At 36.7% G+C, this 21,925-nt stretch overlaps 1 protein-coding gene across 2 annotated transcripts in view; it reads left to right on the forward strand.

The window, feature by feature from the left end:
- Nucleotides 1-21,925, forward strand: part of Rnf128 (ring finger protein 128) — a 104,565-nt gene that overhangs the window by 57,612 nt on the left and 25,028 nt on the right. For both annotated transcript variants that reach the window (XM_036175467.1, XM_036175466.1), the window contains exon 2: nt 18,360-18,607. In XM_036175467.1, the coding sequence (XP_036031360.1) occupies nt 18,360-18,607 (248 nt within the window). The remainder of the gene's footprint in view (nt 1-18,359; nt 18,608-21,925) is intronic.

Consider the following 21,925-nt stretch of genomic DNA (forward strand, 5'->3'; position numbering starts at 1 on the left):
GCTGGTTTTGAATGTTTAAAAAGCTATTTGTGCCAGCTTGTGTCTCCAGTTAAAATGCTTCCATTGAACATGTTGAACTTTGAATTTCCCAACATAAAATGATCCCACCTTTACAAAAGGAAATGCAGCTAGACCAGCACATTGTTTTCTGTGCACATAAAGAAAGGAGTTTAGCCCCTTTACCTCTGGAAAATATGTGTTATCACATATATACCATCACACTGAACATCTATGTTCCCACTTCTAAAATGATGAAAATTTGCAATTAAAAGCACTGAGTTGCAATATAGGAATGGAGTATACATAGTACATACATAAATTTTCTTTGTTGTTTTCTGATTACAGAGCTAAGTATAGGTAAAATGTAAAAAGAAATTTACTTGACATTCCCTAGCCCAGAAGTAAACACCATTAATAGTCTTTCTTATGTAATTTTCTGTGTATGGTTATAGCTTTTTATTTTACTTTTATCATAGTAGTTAATTTATTATAATTAATGTCATGGTAATAATATTCAGAAAAAATTTCAAAAGGCATACAAGTTTGTAGGGAAACCCATTTGTCATCAAAATGACATATAAGACCCATTTAGTGTTTTAACCATAATTTTCTTTTCCTAAGGATATATTATTTTTTTTAATTCTACATGTGTGCTGTGTACAATTACAGCCGTGTATCAAAACTCAATGCTTTTAATTACAAATTTTCCTTGTATGGGTAAAATTGAAAAGCAAGTTCTCTTCTTGTTGAAGGTCATGGCAATTGACTAGGGAAGGGGACTGAACCTCTCTCCCATTAGCTATCAGGAAGGAAGCGCAATGGTGGGATGAAGAACAGTATGATTTCCATGGGTTCAAACAAAAATATGTTCTCCAGAAATGTCTACATAAAGATAGACTCACTATTTCTTTGTGTGTGTGTGGTTTTTTTTTTTTTTTTTTTTTTTTTTGGTCAGAGCTGAGGACCCAGGGCCTTGTGCTTGCTGTAGACTCAGTATTTCTAAAGTGCTTTCTACTACCCCATGTGCACTGTATATTATGACTTTGTTCTTTTGAAATGCTTTCTTTTCCTGAGACAGGCTATGTATGGTGTATCCCAACTCAACCTCCAACATCCTGTGTAACCCATGATGACCTTGAAATACTGATCCTCAAGCCTCCACCACCAGGGTTCTGGGGTTCCAGGGGTGTGCCACCAAGCTCAGTGGGTGCAGAGAATGAAACCCAAGGCTTTGTGCAAGCCAGGCAGGCTGTCTACCTTATAGGCTTAGCCACTTTTGAAGGATTTGCTCAGCATTTGTACTTCAGTTACCCTCCTCTCAATACTCCTATAGGTGAGGTCTTTTTTACAGTGGACGATTTCTCCCAGCTCCCTTTTGCTTGATGAAGTTGTATCTCATTGATTGAAGTAGCTTTAAAAAAATTTTCTGTCCACCCAACTGTAAAACATCACCGGAATTTTTCCAACTTTGATAGGGTGCCTTGTATTTTCAGAGAGGATTGCACTGGGTTGGAGATCCAGCACTGGAAGGAGTATGAAAAAATTTATAAATTTTAGTGGAGTATAGCATACCTACTAAAAAGTACATAAATCATAAGCTCATAGCTCAGTGGATTATCCACAAAGGAAAGCCTTGTGTAACCTGCACTGAACCTAATAAAATGAAATAATATCAACTCCCAGAATAGCCCAATGTAATAAAACTTTGATGTACCATAATTACTAATTGTGTTGCTTGAGAGACAGTCAGCCCCCTTGTAGTATATGATAGCCCACTCAGCCATAAACAATATAGTGATTATACTCCTACATTTTGAAGGGTGTTACTTATTTATTTTTGAAACAAGATTTCTCTGTGTAGCCCTGGCTGTACTGGATCTCGCTCTGTAGCCCAGGCTGGCCTTGAACTCACAGAGATCCGCCTGCCTCTGCCGCACTGCTGGGATCAAAGGTGTGCGCCATCAAGGCCTGGCATAGGGTGTTATTGTATTATCAAATACATGGTGTGTGTGTGTGTGTGTGTGTGTGTGTGTGTGTGTGTGTGTGTGTGTGTGTGTTTTGACAGGGTTACTAAGACCATTCCCAGTCACTCCACTCTGCTCTACAATATCCACTTTGTTCTGAGTCCTCTTCCTGTTCTCTTCATTTTCAGCTGTATATTGCCTTCTATGCGTCATGGTATGTGTTCTGCTTGCATTTGCCAATAGACTAACTACAATATTGATTTTTTTTTTTTAAGCTAGACAGAGTCTGGTGATTCATGTTGAGCAGTGGGAAACCAGATGTAATTGGAGGTTATTGGGTTCAGAATCTAATTGTGAATCACTTGGTTTTAACACTTGAACAATCAAGTTAGGTACCAATCTGCAACTTGGAGTTAACTCCATTCAATTTGACCTTTCCTGAAAGATGACAGTACTAAAATTTGTTGTGCCTTTGTGATCTTGCTCGACATTACCATTTCAGGGAAACACTGAAGTGGCTTAGACCAATGCTGCCTGCAGTTGCCATTATCTTGGCATTTAAAAGAGAATAACACCGTATTATTAACATTGGTGGTGAAATTACAGGTCATTTCCTCTTCCTTCTTTTTCTGATTTCTCTGATTTCACTTTTGGAATCAGAAAAATTGCTCTTAAGAAAACCTCAATCCTCCAATAGTTTGGTGAAGCTTAAAAACAGAAATAATACTGCAGTATAATAAGAACATGTGATTATAGAATGATTTACAGACTGAGAATTTAGGAATTGCTTTTGGCTTTTTGAATACAGTTATAAGATTATTAGGTTGCGTTCTTCTTCTAAACACTAATTGATTCTTTTCATATGGAAAAATCAGACTCCAACTCTAAAGAACTTAAAAGTTTTGGGTCTTCCTATTTTGTTATGAAATGCTTCTATTCTTTATATTTAAAAATTTTTAGCCTCCCTTTGTACACATAGAACCATACATACCACATCTTCCTTTGTATTTTTCTTTCTTTTCCAGAAAAGTCTTGCTGCATCATACTAGCATCCATTTTGTTCAATACTTTTAAGACTTGTGCTTAGTTTAAAGAATTCAGTGTTGATGATTTCCCCCCAGCAACACTAGGTTCTCTGATAGTTTTTGTCACCCTAGGAAGGGAAAAGAATTTTTACTGGAGTAAGAGCGGTAGGGAACCTTAGTGTTCTTGTTTTATACTTTATTAATGATGGATAGACCACTTTGGCTCATTAAAACTGAATTACTTCTTAATTTCCCTTGAAATTACTTTCTTCTATGTGAAACACCAGTTTGTGGTTCACATAAGAACTCCTAAAATATATAGGTTGTTGTGGTACCATTTCTTTTCCTCTGAAGAAGTGTGCCCTATTTTCTACCCCACCTCCATACAAGTTTGGTAAATTCTATCTTAAGTACTCTTACACTTTACACATATGGGTGTGTTCCCATTCTCTTGCTTCCCTCTCTCTCTGTCTCTCCTCTTTCCCCTATACTTGCCTCTCTCTTTCCTCAGTTTCTGATCTCTGTTACCTTCTTCCTGCTGGGTGACTGTACTTATTTTGAAGTGAAATTAATCACTATATAAAAACTCTGTGCTCTTGATATATAATGACCTTGAGTGTGTAGTTATACTCACTCCCATAATTGCTGCGAAAATTCCAATCAGCTATATAATCCTCCTGATTAAATACACTTTCTCATGTTCCAGTATTCAAGATAAATCTGAAATGTCTTTGTTTGCTTTGCTTTAGGTATTATAATGATATGATCATTTGAAAAACTTTTATTAAGTTTGAGGTTAAGTAATAATTTTTATTTTCTTGGGTTTGAATCCTCAAAGCATTTTAACATTCATTAATCTGTGTGCTCTTTTGAAAATCCAATTTCTTTTAGCAACATTACTGTGGGAAAAAAGTGTTATGTCTAGTTCCAAATAATTAGCTTACAAATAAACTTTAGAATATTACCCACTAGTGTTTTTGTTGTTGCTTATAATGATCGTCCTGTTGCTCTTTAGCTTAATACAATCTTCCAATGTACTGCTTTGGACTTTATTGTATTCTATTTCTTTGTCACATGGATCATGATTCTCCCTCACCATTTCCCTGTGGTTCACCCTGAAGAAATTTTGTTTTTCTAATATTTGATGGTCGCTGAAGATTATTAATTTATTCTAATAACATTTATAGTATTCTTAATTTTTAAAGATATTTTTATATTATGTGTATGTGTGTGTTGCCTACATGTATGTCTGTGCACCATATGCCTATAGTGTCTTTATAGGCCAGGAGAAGGTGTTGGATCCCCTGGAACTGGAGTTACAGATAGTTGTGAACTACCATGTGCTCGTAACTGCTGAACCATCTCTCAGGCCCCTGTACTTAAGTAACTTTTAAAAAGTATCTTAAGTTTGACTTGTGCTTTAGTTAGCCATCGTCTTTACAAGTGCATCTTATATCTTTTTAGAATATTAAATAGTCATTTGGGTAGAGACTAGAAAAAAATGCAGTGGTTTTTGGTGAGATTTTCATTCATAAAGCCATGAGCAAACCATCTAAAACAGTGTTTCCAAAGTACTCTTCTAAAGAGTGTTTGCATCCAATTCTTGGTTTTCACCAATTCTATTTCATTTTCACATGAAGGCAAGAGATATGAGGTATCAGAACTGGCCAATGTAAAGATAACCTATCACCTCCTTTCTGTAATCCTCCGCTGTTTGTCTTTTCCTGAGAATACATAAACAAGCATCTATTCATCCCAAATAAGGTCTGACTAAAGAAACAGTTCCACCTGATTCTAACTTAGTTAACTAGTGAGTTTATTGGGATTACTCACAGGAGTATGGATGGCTCAAAGCAGCTGCATCACTGAAAAGTGTGAGTGGACAACTCATGAAAGCTACATCCATGGAGCTCCCTGTAAGACTTGCAGCCAGCTCAGCCAGCAGGAGACTTCTTTCCAACAGTAGTTAGTGCTTATATAACTGGGAAAGGAGGCTTTTTCTTTCATTTTTAAAACATTTTTGTTTCAAATTTAAATTTTCTGTACAGTATATTCTGATCATGGTTTCCCCTCCCTTGTCTCCTCCCAGATCCTCCCCGCAGTGATTTTTCATTAATTTTTTTTGTATAATGTATTGTATGTGTATTCTATTCCTTCCCTCAGGTTTTCCCAGAAACTTTTTTTTTTGGGGGGGGGAGGCTCTTTTGAATCTTGTTAAGTTTCAGGAATTTTCTGAGACTTAGGAGTTGTTTATTGCCTGAGCCTTTTGAGTGTCATTTGCTCCCTGAGTCTTAACAATCTTTCCACCTGGATGGAATATTTCAGTAGTACCCCCTCCCCACTACTGCATTTTCTCTTCTCCTATTTGGCTGATGCTTATTGGTTGCATTCACTAACAAGGTAAGGGAATTGACTTAACCTTGAATAATGTAAGGAAAGGCCAACAGATAGCCTTTGGTAGTAAGGAAAGCTACTTGACTGCTTTATTTTTTATTTCAATCTGTTGTACCAAGGGTGAAGGTGTTCCATTTGAAAATGGAAGATAGCATATTACAATACAAGAACAGGTGTCCTTGAGTCTGATTGCTTGGCATGAATTCCTGCTTTACCCATGAGTAAAAGTGTAAAATGGGGCACTTTTTAAAAAAAGAACCTCAGTTACTTGCTCATGAAGGAGACCAAGTAATACCTATTCTCCCTGATGCTATAAATAAAGTGTTGAACACATAGTGAACAACGGAAGAATGTTAGTTCTCTTGAACTTTTGCTAACAGTCCTTTTTATTAGTTTGAAACATAGTACTTTTCCACTGGCTATTTTAGTTGTACAAGTTCATACTTTGAAATATGTAATTGTTTTACATGCAAAAAGAAGAAAAGAGCAGAGGCACCCATAGTGCTATTTTTTTTCTGAGTAGTTTCTAAAAAAATTATAGGAAAACACATATAATGAAGTGAGTCCAGGCATGGTGGCAAATGTCTGTTGTTGTAATACTTAGGAGTTTGATGTCAGCCTGGGCTACATGGCAGGACCCTGTCTCAGTATAAAACAATGACAACTAGGGACATAACTCAAGGGTAGAACACTTGCCCATCATATTCAGGTCTCTGATTTGATCTCCAGCACAATAAGAAAACAAAGCAAGACAAAAAAATGGAAAAAAACCCGAAAAACCTACCAAATAAAAAAGAAATGGAATATAGGAACAACTGTTATGCCTTCCATTCCTTCTATGCATTTCCATTTTTTAAAAGTAAGAACAAAACCTTCATATTAAGAGATTATACTTCATCAACAAAAATGTTCCTGGCCCTTTTTCTGGCACAGAGGTAATGGGAAGGGATTTAGGAATCAGATGGATTTTGATATGATTCCCAGTTCATTTATCTCCTCTAATAGCTTTGTGAGCTTTGCCAAATTAATCTCTTTAAAACTTGATTTCTACCCATGTAGAGTGGAGAACAATAATTATGTCTACATTATAGGTTTATTATGATGGATAAATATAGATAAAGAATTAGGTGCACATTTTAATACATTAAAAGGAAAGCTTTTTTTTTTCTTTCACCTAATCTATAGCCCAGTCTTGGAGACTAGCAGTGCACATCACTGTAGCATTTCTCAGAGCCTCTAATATGCTAGGAAACTCGGTTCAACTTTACTTAATGTGTTGTTTCTGAGCTTCTTTATCTACAGACTTCCTTTTTACCTCCCAAATACTAAATATCTGAAATAAAATTTGGGAGCTCTGACTAGCATGCACTTGGCAACTTCTCCCATTATCTTTTTTTTAATGCTGGCCTCATAATTTTAACTACATCAAAGGCTTGTCAATTTACAGAAGTAACTAAACCAGTAGAGTTACCTCAACTCATTATGGAAAGGACAGAATGCTTCAAATGTGACAAACATTTATGTATATGGTTTGTACCTTTTAGATCATGCTGATGACAGTCCAGTGTAGTTAGCTACAGACAATGCTTGTCTCTTTAATGAATCTTAGAAGCAATTTATTATGAAAGGATAAAAATATGATTTTTTAAAATTATCTGTGGGGGTATAGTACAGAAGCTAGCCATGTGATACTTTCTTTATACAAGAAGAAACCCAATATACTAAGATTCATATTTATGACAGTGGGGTACCTATATCATAATGGAAGTTATACAGAGGCATTATAGAATCTCCTTTAATTTATAAAAGTCTAATTAATATTCCTTTAGGTATATAAGTTTTATACCTTTGAGTTCTTGAATCCAAGTCAAAATGAAGACTTTATTTCTCAACACAATATTCTCTCTAACTATAATGATAATGTAATTTCCAATCAAATCTCCCTGTTCCAAACTAGTACTAAAGAGGATGCAAAAGTGGTTCCAAAACCAGCAAAAGTTTGAACCTCCTATATGTTGGATGTGACAGAAGTAGAGGTTTAATCAAGTAATACATAGACATAAATTGCAATGTCATTGTTTCTTTCCATGGAGTTCATAGTTTCAGGCTGTATTGAATTTTTCCTGGTCAATAATAGTTTAGCCAGTGTTACACTTTGGATCTGGAATGTCTCCCAAGGGAACATGTGTTAAAGGTTTGGTCTCCAGCCTGTGTCATTCCCTGAGGGTGGTACATCTTCTAGACATGAGCCTAATGAAATAAAGGGGATGTGCCCTTGAAGGGAATATTGGGACCTTGTCCCTTCCTCTGACCTCTCTTTCTCATGGTCTTGTGGTAAGTAGCTTTGTTGGATCACATACTCCCCATGCTAGTGTTCTGCCTTGCCACATGTCCAAAGCAACTAGGCCAAGTTCCCAGCCTAAATAATCATGAATTTTTAGCCAAAATAGACCTTTCCTTTTTTTTGAAAGTTGGCTTAGGTATTTTGTCACAGCAGTGACATAGTCTAACTCTCAAATGTCAAGTTAGGAATTTCAGGTTTACACAACAATAACACTGGCTGATGTCTGGAGTTGGGCACCACTTAAGATACAAAGTACAGAGGCAGATCTCTGTGAGTTCCAGGCCAGCCTGGTCTACAGAGCAAGATCCAGGACAGGCACCAAAACTACACAGAGAAACCCTGTCTCAAAAAACCAAAAAAAAAAAAAAAAAAAAAAAAGAAGATACAAAGTACATCTCTCTTCTATATGTACTTAAATTAGTTCCTTTTGGCCTAAAAGATTGAGAGTAACATGGCAAGTGCTGCAGGCTATGTTCCAATTGAAGGGTAAGCTTCTAAGTCTAGGCTATGGCTGTATTCTGTACCCAAATGTTTTGCCCATGAATTGTCCAAGACTTCATAATGTAGGAAAACAAAGCTGATTAATATGAAGCCAAAAAATCAAATGTTCACATGCGTGGATTTTCTGTCTGAAATCCTTATGACTTTCATCTAGTTACCTTTTTATTAACGCTCAGCAAACTATCATTCTAATATCTTAAGTCAGTAGTTATTTCGCCCTGTGCCATCAACTGTTCCCATTGGATTCTGACCTTGATGGTTTTTTTTAAAAAGAGAGCACATGAAGTTGGGTGGATAGGGAGGTAGGGTTGGAGTTGGGTGGAGTTGGAGAAGAGTAGTAGGTATGATCAAAGTGCACGATATGAAGTCCCAAACAATTAATAGAAATATTATTTAAAAATTAAAAATAAAACTGAAAGTAACTTAAAGACTATCCTGATGAATGAAAAAAATAACTAATTTTTAAAAATCTCTCCTCTATCCCTTATATGTAGTTGTATTTCTGTGTGATGAGATGTGAAGTAGGCATGAAGCGGCTTGCAACACGATGGAGTGTTGTGTTTGAAGGAAAAGCACGTGTGGGATAGAGCTGTCAGCTGCACTAGCTATTCTCTTCAAATACCTCTTTTTAACTTGACAACCTACTGACAAACAGGAGCTCTTCAGAGCTAAATATTTGGAAGACCTTTTCTCAAAAATGAAAACTGTGCCTGTCATTTCAAGGAAAACCACTGACAGTATTTGATGCCAGTGATATAATTTTAAGTTTTCAGGCAAAATTGGAATATAAAATGTACCCACCATTTGAACTTGATAACTTCCTGATATTTGGACTTTTCTGATGACATCGGAATTGATATTAATAACTGATTTACTTTTTTAATGTGTGTATTCTTTTATGTGTGAGTTACCATTTATATCTGTATAATCCAACTTTCCGGATGATTAGTGCACAATATTAAAATGGACAAATGAAGCTGAGGATATAGCACAGTTGATTAAGTGCTTGCCCCAGAACTCATGTGACAAAAATGGGTACAATTCTGCATATTTACAGTACTAGTACTACAATACCAGTACCTGGGAGGTTGAGACAGGTGGATCCCTGGAGCTGGCTGGCCAGCCAGCCCAGACACTTAGTGAGATCTAGACCAGTGAAAGACCTTGTCTGAAAAACCAGGGTGGATTGCTTCTGGGGAATGACACCTAAAGTTGACCTCTGGTCTCCATGGGCCACAAACATGGACATTTACCCACATACCTATACAGGAGTCCCCCATGGGAACAGGAACATCTGCACACACACACACACACACACACACACACACACACACACACACACACATACACACACACAGGATGGGAGAGGTGTGGATATTCAATAGCAAGGCAAACCGGTGGATTTCCATTTAACCAAGAAGGGAGGGTCCATTGATAGTTTTGAATTATACCTTATATACCTAATAAAGAATTCAGTTTGGGTGTAGGACCCAAGTGCAGTATATACAATTATCTGAATATACTATTAAAGCAACACTTAGTCCTAGTTCATCATTTCTGTCAGTAAAAATTTATATGCCTCCACTAAAATCTCATGGTTGTACTAACACAAAAGCATATATGAATTTCCCTGTAGTAAGTCAGCCATTAAAGAGGTTTGCTTAAATGATAAATAATACCACTCTTTTTTACTATATTTTGAAGAAATAATATTTATTCTAATAAAATTTTGTTATATGTTTATGATGACTTTAAATGAATGAATAAATACTGTAGCTGGATAGTTTCTCCTGTCCTGCCTGGCCCACTGTCAGGACAAATCTCTCTCACCCGCCAGTCCTGCAGCCACTCAGACCCAACCAAGTAAACACACAGAGACTTATTATTTATAAACTGTATGGCCATGGCAGGCTTCTTGCTAACTGTTCTTATATCTTAAATTAACCCATTTCTATTAATCTATAAGTTGCCACATAGCTCGTGGCTTACTGTTTTCTTAACATATGCTTCTTATCATGGCGGTTGGCAGCATCTCTCTGACTCAGCCTTCTTCTTCCCAGAATCCTCTTCTCTCTTTGTCCTGCCTGTACTTCCTGCCTGGCTACTGGCCAGTCTGTATTTTATTTATTAACCTATCAGAGCAACACATTTAACATACAGAACATCCCAAAGCAAAATATTTTTTTAATTCCTTAGTATTAACTTCTAATATGGTAAATGTCACTAGAAATAACCTAAATAAACAAAGGTTCTTTGAAGTCATAAGTAACTTTAAAACATGTAAGTGTCTGAAGATCAGAAAATTGGAGAATTGGGAATCTAGTTCTTGGGTTCCTAATGATATCCTAAACATAACCACTACTGGAAACCAGAGTAGTTAAGATAGGACTAGAAGTTTTCAAAACAATTATGAGAATTGTTACTTGTAAATGTGATAGGTCTTGCACAAATTATTCAGCTGTGACCTTTTCTACAGAGTTGCTGCTATTTCCCTACTATCTTTCATATGCTGCTTCTGAAAACTCCTTCTTCCAGAGATTGTTTTGTGTTCTATCCAAATGGATCCATTCCCCAGTTCTCTGGTATCATAGAGCCCTTCAGACCTACTGCTGAAATATTTGAGAGTCCATAAAAATAGAGCAACTTTCTATGCTCTCCACAGTTCTGTATTTTCTGCCTTACAAAAGTACTTCTTAGATCTTTGTTCTAATGAGCTTTGGTATTTCTGACTGAAATAGTTGTCTTCCCTGACTGCCCTAGAAGTTTATGCTATAAAGGAGAAATAAGTCTCTGAAAACCACTATGGACAAAGTGAATTTTCCAAAGGACATGTGATTATTTCCAGGTTTTGCTAATGGGGGTTTGTTGACTGCATTGGAACCCCTCGTTGACTTTGTCCATTCCCAATAGCAGTGAATTCCTAAGTGCTGACTCCATTGCAGTGTCAGGATGCCTGGACAGCACTGATGTGAGCTTAGTTTTACATCGACTTTGGACTTCAGTGCCCTCGTTTGTGATTTACTCTTGGTGAATTCTTCTGCTTTCCTGATATTAAAAGAGTGCTGTTTTTGCTTATCTCCTCATGTTTTATATTGCAATGCCAAGGTCCTGTGAATATGCTGTCATTATGTTTAGAATATTCTATATGTTATAAAAATTTATCATAGCTTATTTTATATTTTGACATATTAGTATCGAGGCAAGTTAATAAGATCCAGAAACACAGAACTTACTATGTCCTTAGTAATCTAGAAATACTTGTTTAATGAGTTTGTGTTTACAAGTAAATAAGATTAGGCTAGAATCATAATATCATTACATTTTAAAAATAAATGGAAGAGGTCAGCTATCACCATGAACCTGTATCTAATTTGTGTGCAATGTAAATACTAAACATAAAAGAAATGTCCTCAATAGTGTTTAGGCTAGAGGCCATTGTGATTAATATTTTAGTTGGATGATATTCAGTAATAGTGGTAAGAGTTGTTACAGGGGTTAAAGAGATGGTTTGGTGGTTATAAGCACTTGCTCTTCTAGAAGACCTAAGTTTGGTTCCCAGCATATATGTTGGGTGGGTCACAACTCCCTTTAGCTCCAACTTGCCAGGGGATCTGACACTCTCTTTTGGCCTCTGTAGGCACCTACCACCACCACTACATACACAAGTAATTAATTTAAAAAAAGAGTTGCTACATCTTATTTTATTATTACTGTTCCTAAGACAGGGGCTGTGTTTTTGTTATTTACTGTAACCCACAGCCTAACACAGTGCCTGGTCTATGTATAGACACTCAAAAATAGTAAGAACGAAATTGGGGGGACTGACTGTCTTCTGTATCACTGGTCCATAAAGGAGGAAGTTGTAGTTTTTACTCATTGGCATTGATTTGATTACCTGAGCTATCCAACTCATGTTTCACTTCTTAAATCTAGCACTTTCTAAAGTGCAGAATCATTACAGTGAAATTTCTGATAGAAAACTAGATAGCCCCACAACTTTCATAAGACTATATTAATTTGTGCGTTGATATTGATCTTAAAGATAATTTTATAGACTGCCAAATCTGTCTGCATTGAATAATCTAAGAGAACAAACGAGTGAGAGAGATGATACAGCATAATTGACATAGATTCAGCAAAATAAGTTGGTTACATGATAATTGGATTTGTCTTTTTAAGGCTTTGAACTCTGGTCCTCAAAGAAGATCCATTTCATGAGCTTTGAAGAAGTGCTTGCAGTCACTCTGGATCTCGAGTGGCAGTACCTCCTTATCCCTAAAAGGCGAAGGGCCATAGTTTTAACAGTCCCTTGGAAAGTTCACATCCACAGTATTTTCCAAATCTTGTTAAAATGAAAATGCTACAAGGCTCAGTGGGCCACACTTGTATTCCCAGAATTTTAGAGGTTACAATGGGAGAATCAGCAGTTCAGGGTCAGCCTTGGCTGCATAGTGAGTTTGAAGCCAGTCTGGGATACATGAGACTCTCTCTTTAAAACAAGGGGTGGTGGTGGGAGTTAAGGGCCTGCAAGTACCTCAGCTAAAGGTGCTTGTCATGGAAATATGACAACAGATTTTATTCTGTAGCCCCTATGTGGTGGAAGGAAATGACTCCTACAAGGTGCCCTATGCACATGTATGTGTAAACACACAAAAAAAAATCTAAAAGAAAAAAAAAAGAATCCTCCTAGTCTGTATGTATATGTCTTCGATGTTCCTTTCAGTTTCTATCCCCCAATGTCTGTCTAATTTAGGAGTATTAAATGTTTACAACACTGTGTGAGTGTGACCACATATGTATGGCTTATCATAAGTGGCTAAGTTTACATAGTGAATGTTTTATGAGCCTTTAGAAAGATCACTTATAAAACTGAGATTATAGCTCAATGATGGAATATTTGCCCGTTATGTGTGAGGCCCTGGGCTCAGGTCTCTCCGCACAACAACAACAACAACAGCAAATGAAAAGAAAACCAAAGATCACTTAAAAGGTCAATGAACCTTATTTGAAACCTGAAAGATCTAGCATCAGCTGGAGCAGTGATAATGGCCGGCCGTGTGCAATATTGGAAGGCCATAGGAAAGCTTAACGGAGAACAAAGCTCAGGATGGTTTGCTTTAGCAGCAGAAACTCATACACACCCAACAGTCATAAAAGGCTTTCTTTAGATCCTTGGGGTGTGGCTTAGTGGTAAAGTGCTTGCCTGTCATTCACAGCCTCATTCAGGAGGCCTTGCCTTTAATTCTCAGCCCTGAAACACAGAGCTAATTTTGGTTTGTTATATTTTAGTTTTGTTCCACCAAAATGAATCTACTCTAGAGTTCTAGAGTCAACATCTTATTTTGTGCTTTTCAATAGAGTAATAAATGGAAAATAAACCTAACTTGGGATCATATATACACATTGATTGGCTTGGCTTTTTTACTTGTGTGTGTGTGAAATATGAGTAGGGGGAGTGGATTCACATGTGTGTGGAAGTCAGAGGACAACATAGGGTGTTTACTGGCCTGAACTTGTCAAATAGGCTAAGCTGTCTAAATCACCCAGCCCCCATGATCTCCCTGATTCTGCCTCTCCAGTTGTGGGACTGCAAGCCAGTGCCAACCCAACTTAGCCTTCTGTAATGTGGCTTCTCCAAATCAAATTTGTCTTTGTCCTTTTAAGACAAGCACTATACCAGTTAGACTATATCCCAGGCACCAACATGAACTGGTTTAAAGGTAGATATGACTAAGTGAGAAGAATGATCAAACTGAGTTTGAGATCAATTAAGTTTGCCATTTCATACTACTTACACATACATTTTCATCATAATGCCTACTGGTAGGCCAGAGCAGGGTGGCTGAGTAATTTATCATATGGCCACAGTTGGGAAATTTGAACCATAAAATTGAACTACACTACCAATTCTGGCTTCTTTCAACCCTGAGAACCAGGTTTTAAACCTTCCCACTGTACCCTTGGATGCCTCTCTTTAATTTTTATTTTTAAAGTCAAATCACTTTAGAGTTCACTGAAAATGGTGAACTGATATAGAAGAGTGAAAAACAGAGCCTTGAGGCCAAGCTCCTCCTCTCTCTCCTTGCTGCAAATTCAGCTTATCTTGTATTTGGAACAGTAACAATGCCTACCTCATAGGGCAGGTATGAGGATTAAATATGTTAAGGCCCTAGTTTCTAGATAAATCTTATCTGGTAAACTTATTTATCCAGGGTGTAGGTAAATTTCAGAAACTAAACAAAATGTCACTGAGCAACAAACAAATGCTGTTAGGGTACTTGCACTGAAGCCCCTGAGTGTTCTCTGGAAGCCCATTTTACCTTTTCTGTAGACCCACACTTAACCTTCTCTTCTCAGGGAGAGCTGATTCTATGAGCAACAAGTTCAGAAAGAACCTTCGTCCCTCAAGAAAAATTGTCCAGTGTTAGATTTTTTTAATGAATTAGACTGATCCATGAGGTCTAGTTCAGTCAGCTTCAATGATATATGACATCAGTACAAATTATTATAGCCTAGGGACAGATAATATTACTGCTATATTAAATAATGGCTTACAAAGATAATCCATTGTCAATAACAAACCATAATTAGTATATCTTAGTTATGAAAATAGGGCGCTATTAAATATTCATACATTTTTGTCTGTGGAATAAGAAGGAAGTACAACTAAAGATGAAATGTTTTTAATATTACAGAAAATTATTTATTCATTTGCTTCACATAGTCCACTACAGCAAAAAAAAAACGATGTGCTAAATATATAGTGGAATGAACCTAATCTTTTCTGGATAGTTTTTCCACTTAGTTTGTTTTGAATGAGATGAGCACACACATGCCACAACATGGATTGTGGGGATAGAATACGCCCTTGATCCTGTTGTATACAGAATGTACAGACTTGACTATCTTTATTTTTAAATCGAACCACAGTGGCTAGTTTGAGTAGCCACTTTTGTTACTGAGTCTGTATCTTCTAAGAGTGGTAAAAAATAGTAAAACTATTTCCACTACTCAGAAACTTATTAAAAGGCCTCATCTATGGTGTAAAAAGAGATCTTCCAAGTGGTAATATATTCCAAACTTGACTTTTAAAATTATCTGTGCTGTCAAATATTATACATGTTACAAGATCACATTATGTAACTAATGAAAACTTTACAGTCAGATATTTTCCTAAGAGATGGCTCATAGGAAAAAGACAGAGAAGTCTATGTTTGCCTTTCATGGCTAGAATTTAAGCAAAAATAAATAACAAAAAATGAGCTACTTTCCTGCTCATTCCAATTGGTCACTTTTTTTGTGGGGGCGGGGTTTGAGACAGGGTTTCTCTGTGTAGCTTTGCGCCTTTCCTTGAACTCACTTTGTAGACCAGGTTAGCCTCGAACTCACAGAGATCCACCTGCCTCTGCCTCCCGAGAGCTGGGATTAAAGGCGTGCACCACCACCGCCCCAGTTACCAATTCTTTGACCCATATGGGAAATTTGGGTTATATGTTTGCTTTAGATGTACATACAGAAAATGCTATCTACACTTTATACTCCCTTTACTTCCTATACCTTTTGAGGTTTTTCTCCATGGAAATAAGATTGTGAGTCATTCACTTCTGTCAGTCTGAGTATCACACATTAGTCAGTAGGAGTCAGACAAATTTAACTATCACATGTAAATAGTTCTTTTAGAGCTTTAACTATCTATCGTGATGGATTGGAGAGATGCTTTAGAGATTAAGAGAACCCATTGCTTTTCCAGAGGACCCAGACTTGGCTCCCAGACACATGGTGGTTTCTAACTATCTGTAACTCCAGTTCCAGGGGCATCTGACAGTCTCCTCTAACTGCACTGTATGCACATTGTACACGTAAAGACATTCAGCAAACACTCATATGAATAAATAAAGTGATAAAAGGATTTGTGGTGATACCTTTTGCATATATTAGGAAAGGATCCTACCCACTATACTGTGACGTATTTCTATGAGGCTTAATCATTTAAAGTCTTTTGATACTAGGAGCTGTGAATTTTAAGGATTATTTGGGTTAAAAAAATCCACTAGTTAAGCTTTTTTTACTTGTAATCATTGAAAGTGGCAATACTATTTTAGTATTGTCCATTTGTGTTTAAATTCTAGTCTAAAGGTCTTTCAGAGTCTTATTTGTGGGTGGTTGTTTATTCCAGACTGGAGTTTGATCATTAACTTGAGTAGTACCTTAACCTAGTATCAATAGGAGGTTTCTCTGGTTGGCAATATATTAACATTCAAAGAACCCTCTTTTTGCTTAAGATCATTCATCCTGGTTCATAAAAACTAGGATTATAAACCTTGATAAGCACTGGAATGGCTTGAACAATAAGACATTCTCAGAACATTGAGAAAGATAAGGTTTCATTTGCTTTTCTAACCAAATGTGTTTGGGAGTAGAAAGGAGGTTATTAAGGACATGAGGTCTTTAGTAACAATCATAGTGTAAGTTCAGATTTGTCCTTAAATAGAAACAAATCCTTCTATCCCTTCTCTTTGTTATCTATCCCTTCTCTTTGTTATCTTCCTTGCTAACCTGAACAGGTCCATATATGAAAACTTAGAGCTCTTGGAGCAAAATGTCTGCCTGCCTACCTGCCTGCTTGCCTGCCTGCTTGCTTGCTTTCTCTTTTCCTTTCTTGTAATAAATGTTAATTGGATGAAGCCATATTCTTCTCTACTGTCATTCTTCTTTACTTTGTTTCATAGTACATTAGTTGGTACAGAATATTGAGTTTCCTTACAGCATTTTATACATGTCTAACATGAACTTTGTGTTGGCTTACCCATTGCCCTCTCTCGCTGAGCACTCTCCTTTCACAGGTCTGCTTCTCCTTCCCAAACAGCTTGTGCAAATTTTATATTATCTTTGGAGATATAGAAAAAAAAAACACACCGTAAACACGTGTGGGCTGTAAAACATTCTATGCACATTATTTGCCTCAAATCCCTATCTTATTATATAAGTCTTTGTACATATTAATATTGAGTACATATGATAATAAACCTCCTTATAATCAAAAAGAATGCATCTACATGTTTTAATATTTCTTAGGAGGTAAGTTCTATTGTCTACCAGCCAGTGGACTATTTGTCATTGTGGTGGGTATTGTGTTTCCTGAAATATTGTGTGTTCCCTGAAATAAACATATCTGGGTTCAGAGAACAGACAGCCACTAGAACAGAGCCAGAAATGGTGGCTAGAAAATGGGAAGAGTAAGCCATAACAGAAGTTGGGTGGTGGTGGTACACACCTTTAATCCCAGCACTTGGGAGGCAGAGCTAGCCAGATCTCTGAGTTCAAGGCCACTTTAGAAACAGCTCAGCATGGTGACCCACGCCTTTAATCCCAGGGAGTGGGGGCAGAAAGAGAAAAGTATATAAGGCATGAGGACCAGGAATTAAGGAAGAAAAAAGCCTGTAGTGAGTAAAGCATTCGGCTGGTTAAGCATTCAGGCTTTCGAGCACAGTTCAGCTGAGAGCCATTGGGATGAGGACTCAGAAGCTTGCAGTCTGAGGAAATAAGACCAGCTGAGGAACTGGTGAGGTGAGAAAACTGTGGCTTGTTCTGTGTCTCTGATCTTTCAGCAATCACCCCAATAACCTGCCTCCGGTTTGTTCTTATTAATAAGAACGCTTTAAGATTCATGTTACATGTCATTAAGAAGGCCTTCATGAAATTTGCATATTGGGGTCCTTCCTCAGGTCTGTACTCCTAGCTACTCTGAAGGCTGAGGCAGAAGGACCCGAGTTCCATGCTTGCCTGGTGCAAGGCAGAGGCAGAGTAAGACCTCATTTCAAAAAAAAAAAAAAAGGCAAACTAGGCCTCAAAGGTAATACTGTTGAATTATGGGTAATGTTGTGTGTGATGCTTTCCTTTAAACCTATGAGCTCCTTAGATCCATGACTAAATCTTATACATGGTTATAACCCTTATGTCTTTTGAATATGTAGTAGGTATTTAATAATGTTAATTGAATTATAATATATCCTTTTATAACATTGGGTCTGATTTTAAATATTTGAAATCATCCATTAAAATTGGATTTTTTTAAATTGGATTTTTATATTAAGAATCTCAAACTAAAACTGAATTTCTTTCTTTTTACAGGTGCAGGAGACATTGTTGCAATCATGATTGGCAATCTAAAAGGAACAAAAATTCTGCAGTCCATTCAAAGAGGCATACAAGTAACAATGGTCATCGAAGTAGGGAAAAAACATGGCCCCTGGGTGAATCATTATTCAATTTTCTTTGTTTCCGTGTCCTTTTTTATTATTACGGCAGCAACGGTGGGCTATTTCATCTTTTATTCCGCTCGAAGATTACGGAATGCAAGAGCTCAAAGTAGGAAACAGGTTTGTAAAGCTCAGTTTTCCCAATTTTAAAATAGTTTTTACTGTTTCAATTATAGTTTGGGTTTCATGTTTATTCATATACTTACTAGACAAGATCTATGCATATGTTTTATGAAATGTAGTCATTTTAAAAGTATATCAGTTTCCATCATCTCATGTCCTATATTCTGTCATTTGTCAAAACAGTTAATCCTGATTGATTAACTCTTTTAACACCTAAGGGAGCACAGCCAACATTTATTTATAAATTACTGTAAATACATATGTTGCTTTAAATGAACTGTTTTTCTAAATTATAAAAGCATTTCACACTCAAAGAAAAAAAAAGAGACATTATAAATTTCAGATGAAGAAATCCTCATAAAACCAATTTAAGTGTTGTCGCTGCCTGAAGGTAAATGTACGTGTGCATGTGTGTACATGTATTTGTGTGCATATGAGAGAGAGAGAGAGAGAGAGAGAGAGAGAGAGAGAGAGAGAGAGGGAGGGAGGGAGGGAGGAATTTGTATGTGGGTGTGGAGCTAAAAAAATGCTGAATCATGACAATGTAGGTTTTATTACAATTATCTGTTGTGGGTGTGGACAGGGAGCATGTGCATGCCATAGTGTGCATATGGAAGTCAGAGGACTATTTGCCTGTACCCTCCTTCTATCATATGAGTTCCAGGAATTGAATTCATGTTGGGACTGGACACAAGTACCTTTACTCCTTAAGCCATCTTACCAGCCCAAGGTTTTAAAATCTAATTGTTCATGATACAGTGTTAAACTCCAAACATACTGCATGTTCCTAATTTTTAGTGTATTTTGACATCAATGCTTTAAAAAGTACGAAGTGTGGAAATGATAGAACAAAACAGCCAAAGGATTATAGAACATAGGAGTACCTATGATTATTTATCCCTGATCCTGTCATCTTTAAAGCAACTTTACCTCTTCCCATATCCTCACTTCTCTAGTTAATCACCTCAGATTCTGTGGCCATTCAGATGCATATATCTTCAGTTCTCTTGTACTTTCACTATCTTTGTTATAGAGTTATCCATTTGGCATCCATAAGGGATTGATTTTAGGATCTCCTGTTGTATACTCAAATCCATAGGTGCTCATCTCTTATGTAATATGGGAAAGCATTTGCATATAACTTAGCATATATGGATACTTGAAATCATGTCTAGATTACTTATAATAACTGATACAATGTTTATGCTATGTAAATAAGTCTTATGCTATGTTCTGTAGGGAATGACTGTCAGAAAAACTCTACACATATCTAGGAGAGATGCAGTTTTTATTCTTAATATTTTCAATCCAAGGTTTGCTAAATCCTTACACATGAAGCCTATGCATATGCAGGAGTAGACATACTTTTAGGCAAAATCAACCCTGGTTAAATCCTAATGCTCACCAGTCTGTGTCTACACCTTGACATGCAGAAGAGCCAAAAAATAGCTGTAGCTACACTGGCTTTAAATTTATGATCACAGTCTCAGAGCAGACCATTAATACTACCCATTAATTGTTTTCTTAGCTATTTACTCTCTTACATTCCTTGTTTTTAAGTTTTACAACTTAAGTCACCAACACATCCTTCAACTTTACTGTCTAATTATATGATTCTACCACTAAAATGGAAGCAATCCAAAGAGTAGTTCTCCATTGCTCCCTCTATCTGTATCTGTGTTTAGATCCTGCTCCTCTTCTATGTCTTCTATTTTGACAGATGTTTTCTGCAGCAGCCAACTTTCCCTAGAATATAGGCGCTCTCTGTCTTTTGTGTAGTCAAGGCTATCATTCCAGCAACTGTCCTTTCTACCTACTTTTAGCGATGTTTCCTTTTCCTTTGGTTCTTTCCCATCAACACAAGCATAGCAGTATTGCACCGATTTTCAATGGGATTTCTGTTGTCCCTAGTCTGGAAACTATTGAGCTGTTCTTCATCCCCCCCCCTCTCTCCTGTCTCCCCACATAGCCTTCATGAACAAATGCTGTTGATTTTATGGTCACTATACATCCAGATTATAATATTGAACTGCTTCCATTCCTCCTTCTTCCCTGGTCCATTGCTACTATCATTATTTTCTCTTCCTTCAAGGGTTCTCAACGTAACAACAAAGTGTTGTGCCACTTCTCCATAAGGTCCAGCTGGTATTTAATGCTTTCAGGTGATCTTGTGGCAGAAGCAATAGAATGTGTTTTTATATAATCTGAGAAGTTCCTCAAGGGCAGTGAAGTTTTGGCCACTTTGTGTACTAACTCTCCAAGAAGCAAAGAAGTCCCAGTGTATTGAGGTCTGGGAGCAACAAGATTTTTGTATAGTGAGAAAGTTAATTGAATTTCACAATAAATTAAAAGTTTGCATTTTATTATAAAACTTATATAGAAATCAGATGCCACCATGTAGTAATGCATGGTGATCATCAGAATGTTTAGAATTAATTGACTTCTGTCCCCTTCAGTGAAGGAGCTTATCACAATGGTGGCAGGTTCAGCATGTTACTAGCTATGGTCAGAAGGATGTTTTGCATTCCTATGCCAGGCCACTCAGTAGATTCACACTGTGTTAATATTGGACATTTGTGTATCATGCAGGTTTTTTTTAATCTCTGAGATTGGAGAAAATGCTGTCACGTATGACTACCTATTCAAAGGTTACAGTCACAATGATGAGAGTGGTTTTTGGATGTCCACAGTAGGATCTGTGTTTCTGTATTCTAACTGCTATAATAAATCTAAAACTCCTTTACCAAGTAATAAGGTTTATTCCTAGCTTTTAAACAACAGAAATAAATTATTCACAATTCTGGAGGCAGAGTAAAGGGTTTATAAAGAACATTGCCTGGTGTTACACAAGCTTCATTGCACATTTAGGCCTAATCTTATCTTTCATTTAAGCAGTTTTCATAGATTACAATATATTTTATGAAAGTTAACCTCTGTAGAATTTCTCAAAAATGGCTTTAAAGCTTCTCATTTATTACAAAAGGCTTTTGGAAGATCCACTTTTACACTTTATTGGATTTTATCTTTTTCTCCTTTGAGGATAAAAGGATTAAATATATGGGAAGTAGTCACTTTTGCTTATAAAGATTTGAGTACTGTAATGTTACTCATATATTTTATTTTCATAAGTTCAGATTTGTTTGTAAAAAGCTTCATGTACATATTTACAACTTTCACTGGACAGTTAGCCACATTTTCTGCTTTGTACTAGTAGAAATGTTGATGGAGTTGTATTATGGGAACTTTCCCCTTTATTAGAATATTAGGGAAGGCTGGGCATGGTGGTGCATGCTTTTAATTCCAGCAGATCCAGGT

The sequence above is a fragment of the Onychomys torridus genome, chromosome X (genome assembly GCF_903995425.1).
Source record: "Onychomys torridus chromosome X, mOncTor1.1, whole genome shotgun sequence".
Lineage (NCBI taxonomy): Eukaryota > Metazoa > Chordata > Mammalia > Rodentia > Cricetidae > Onychomys > Onychomys torridus.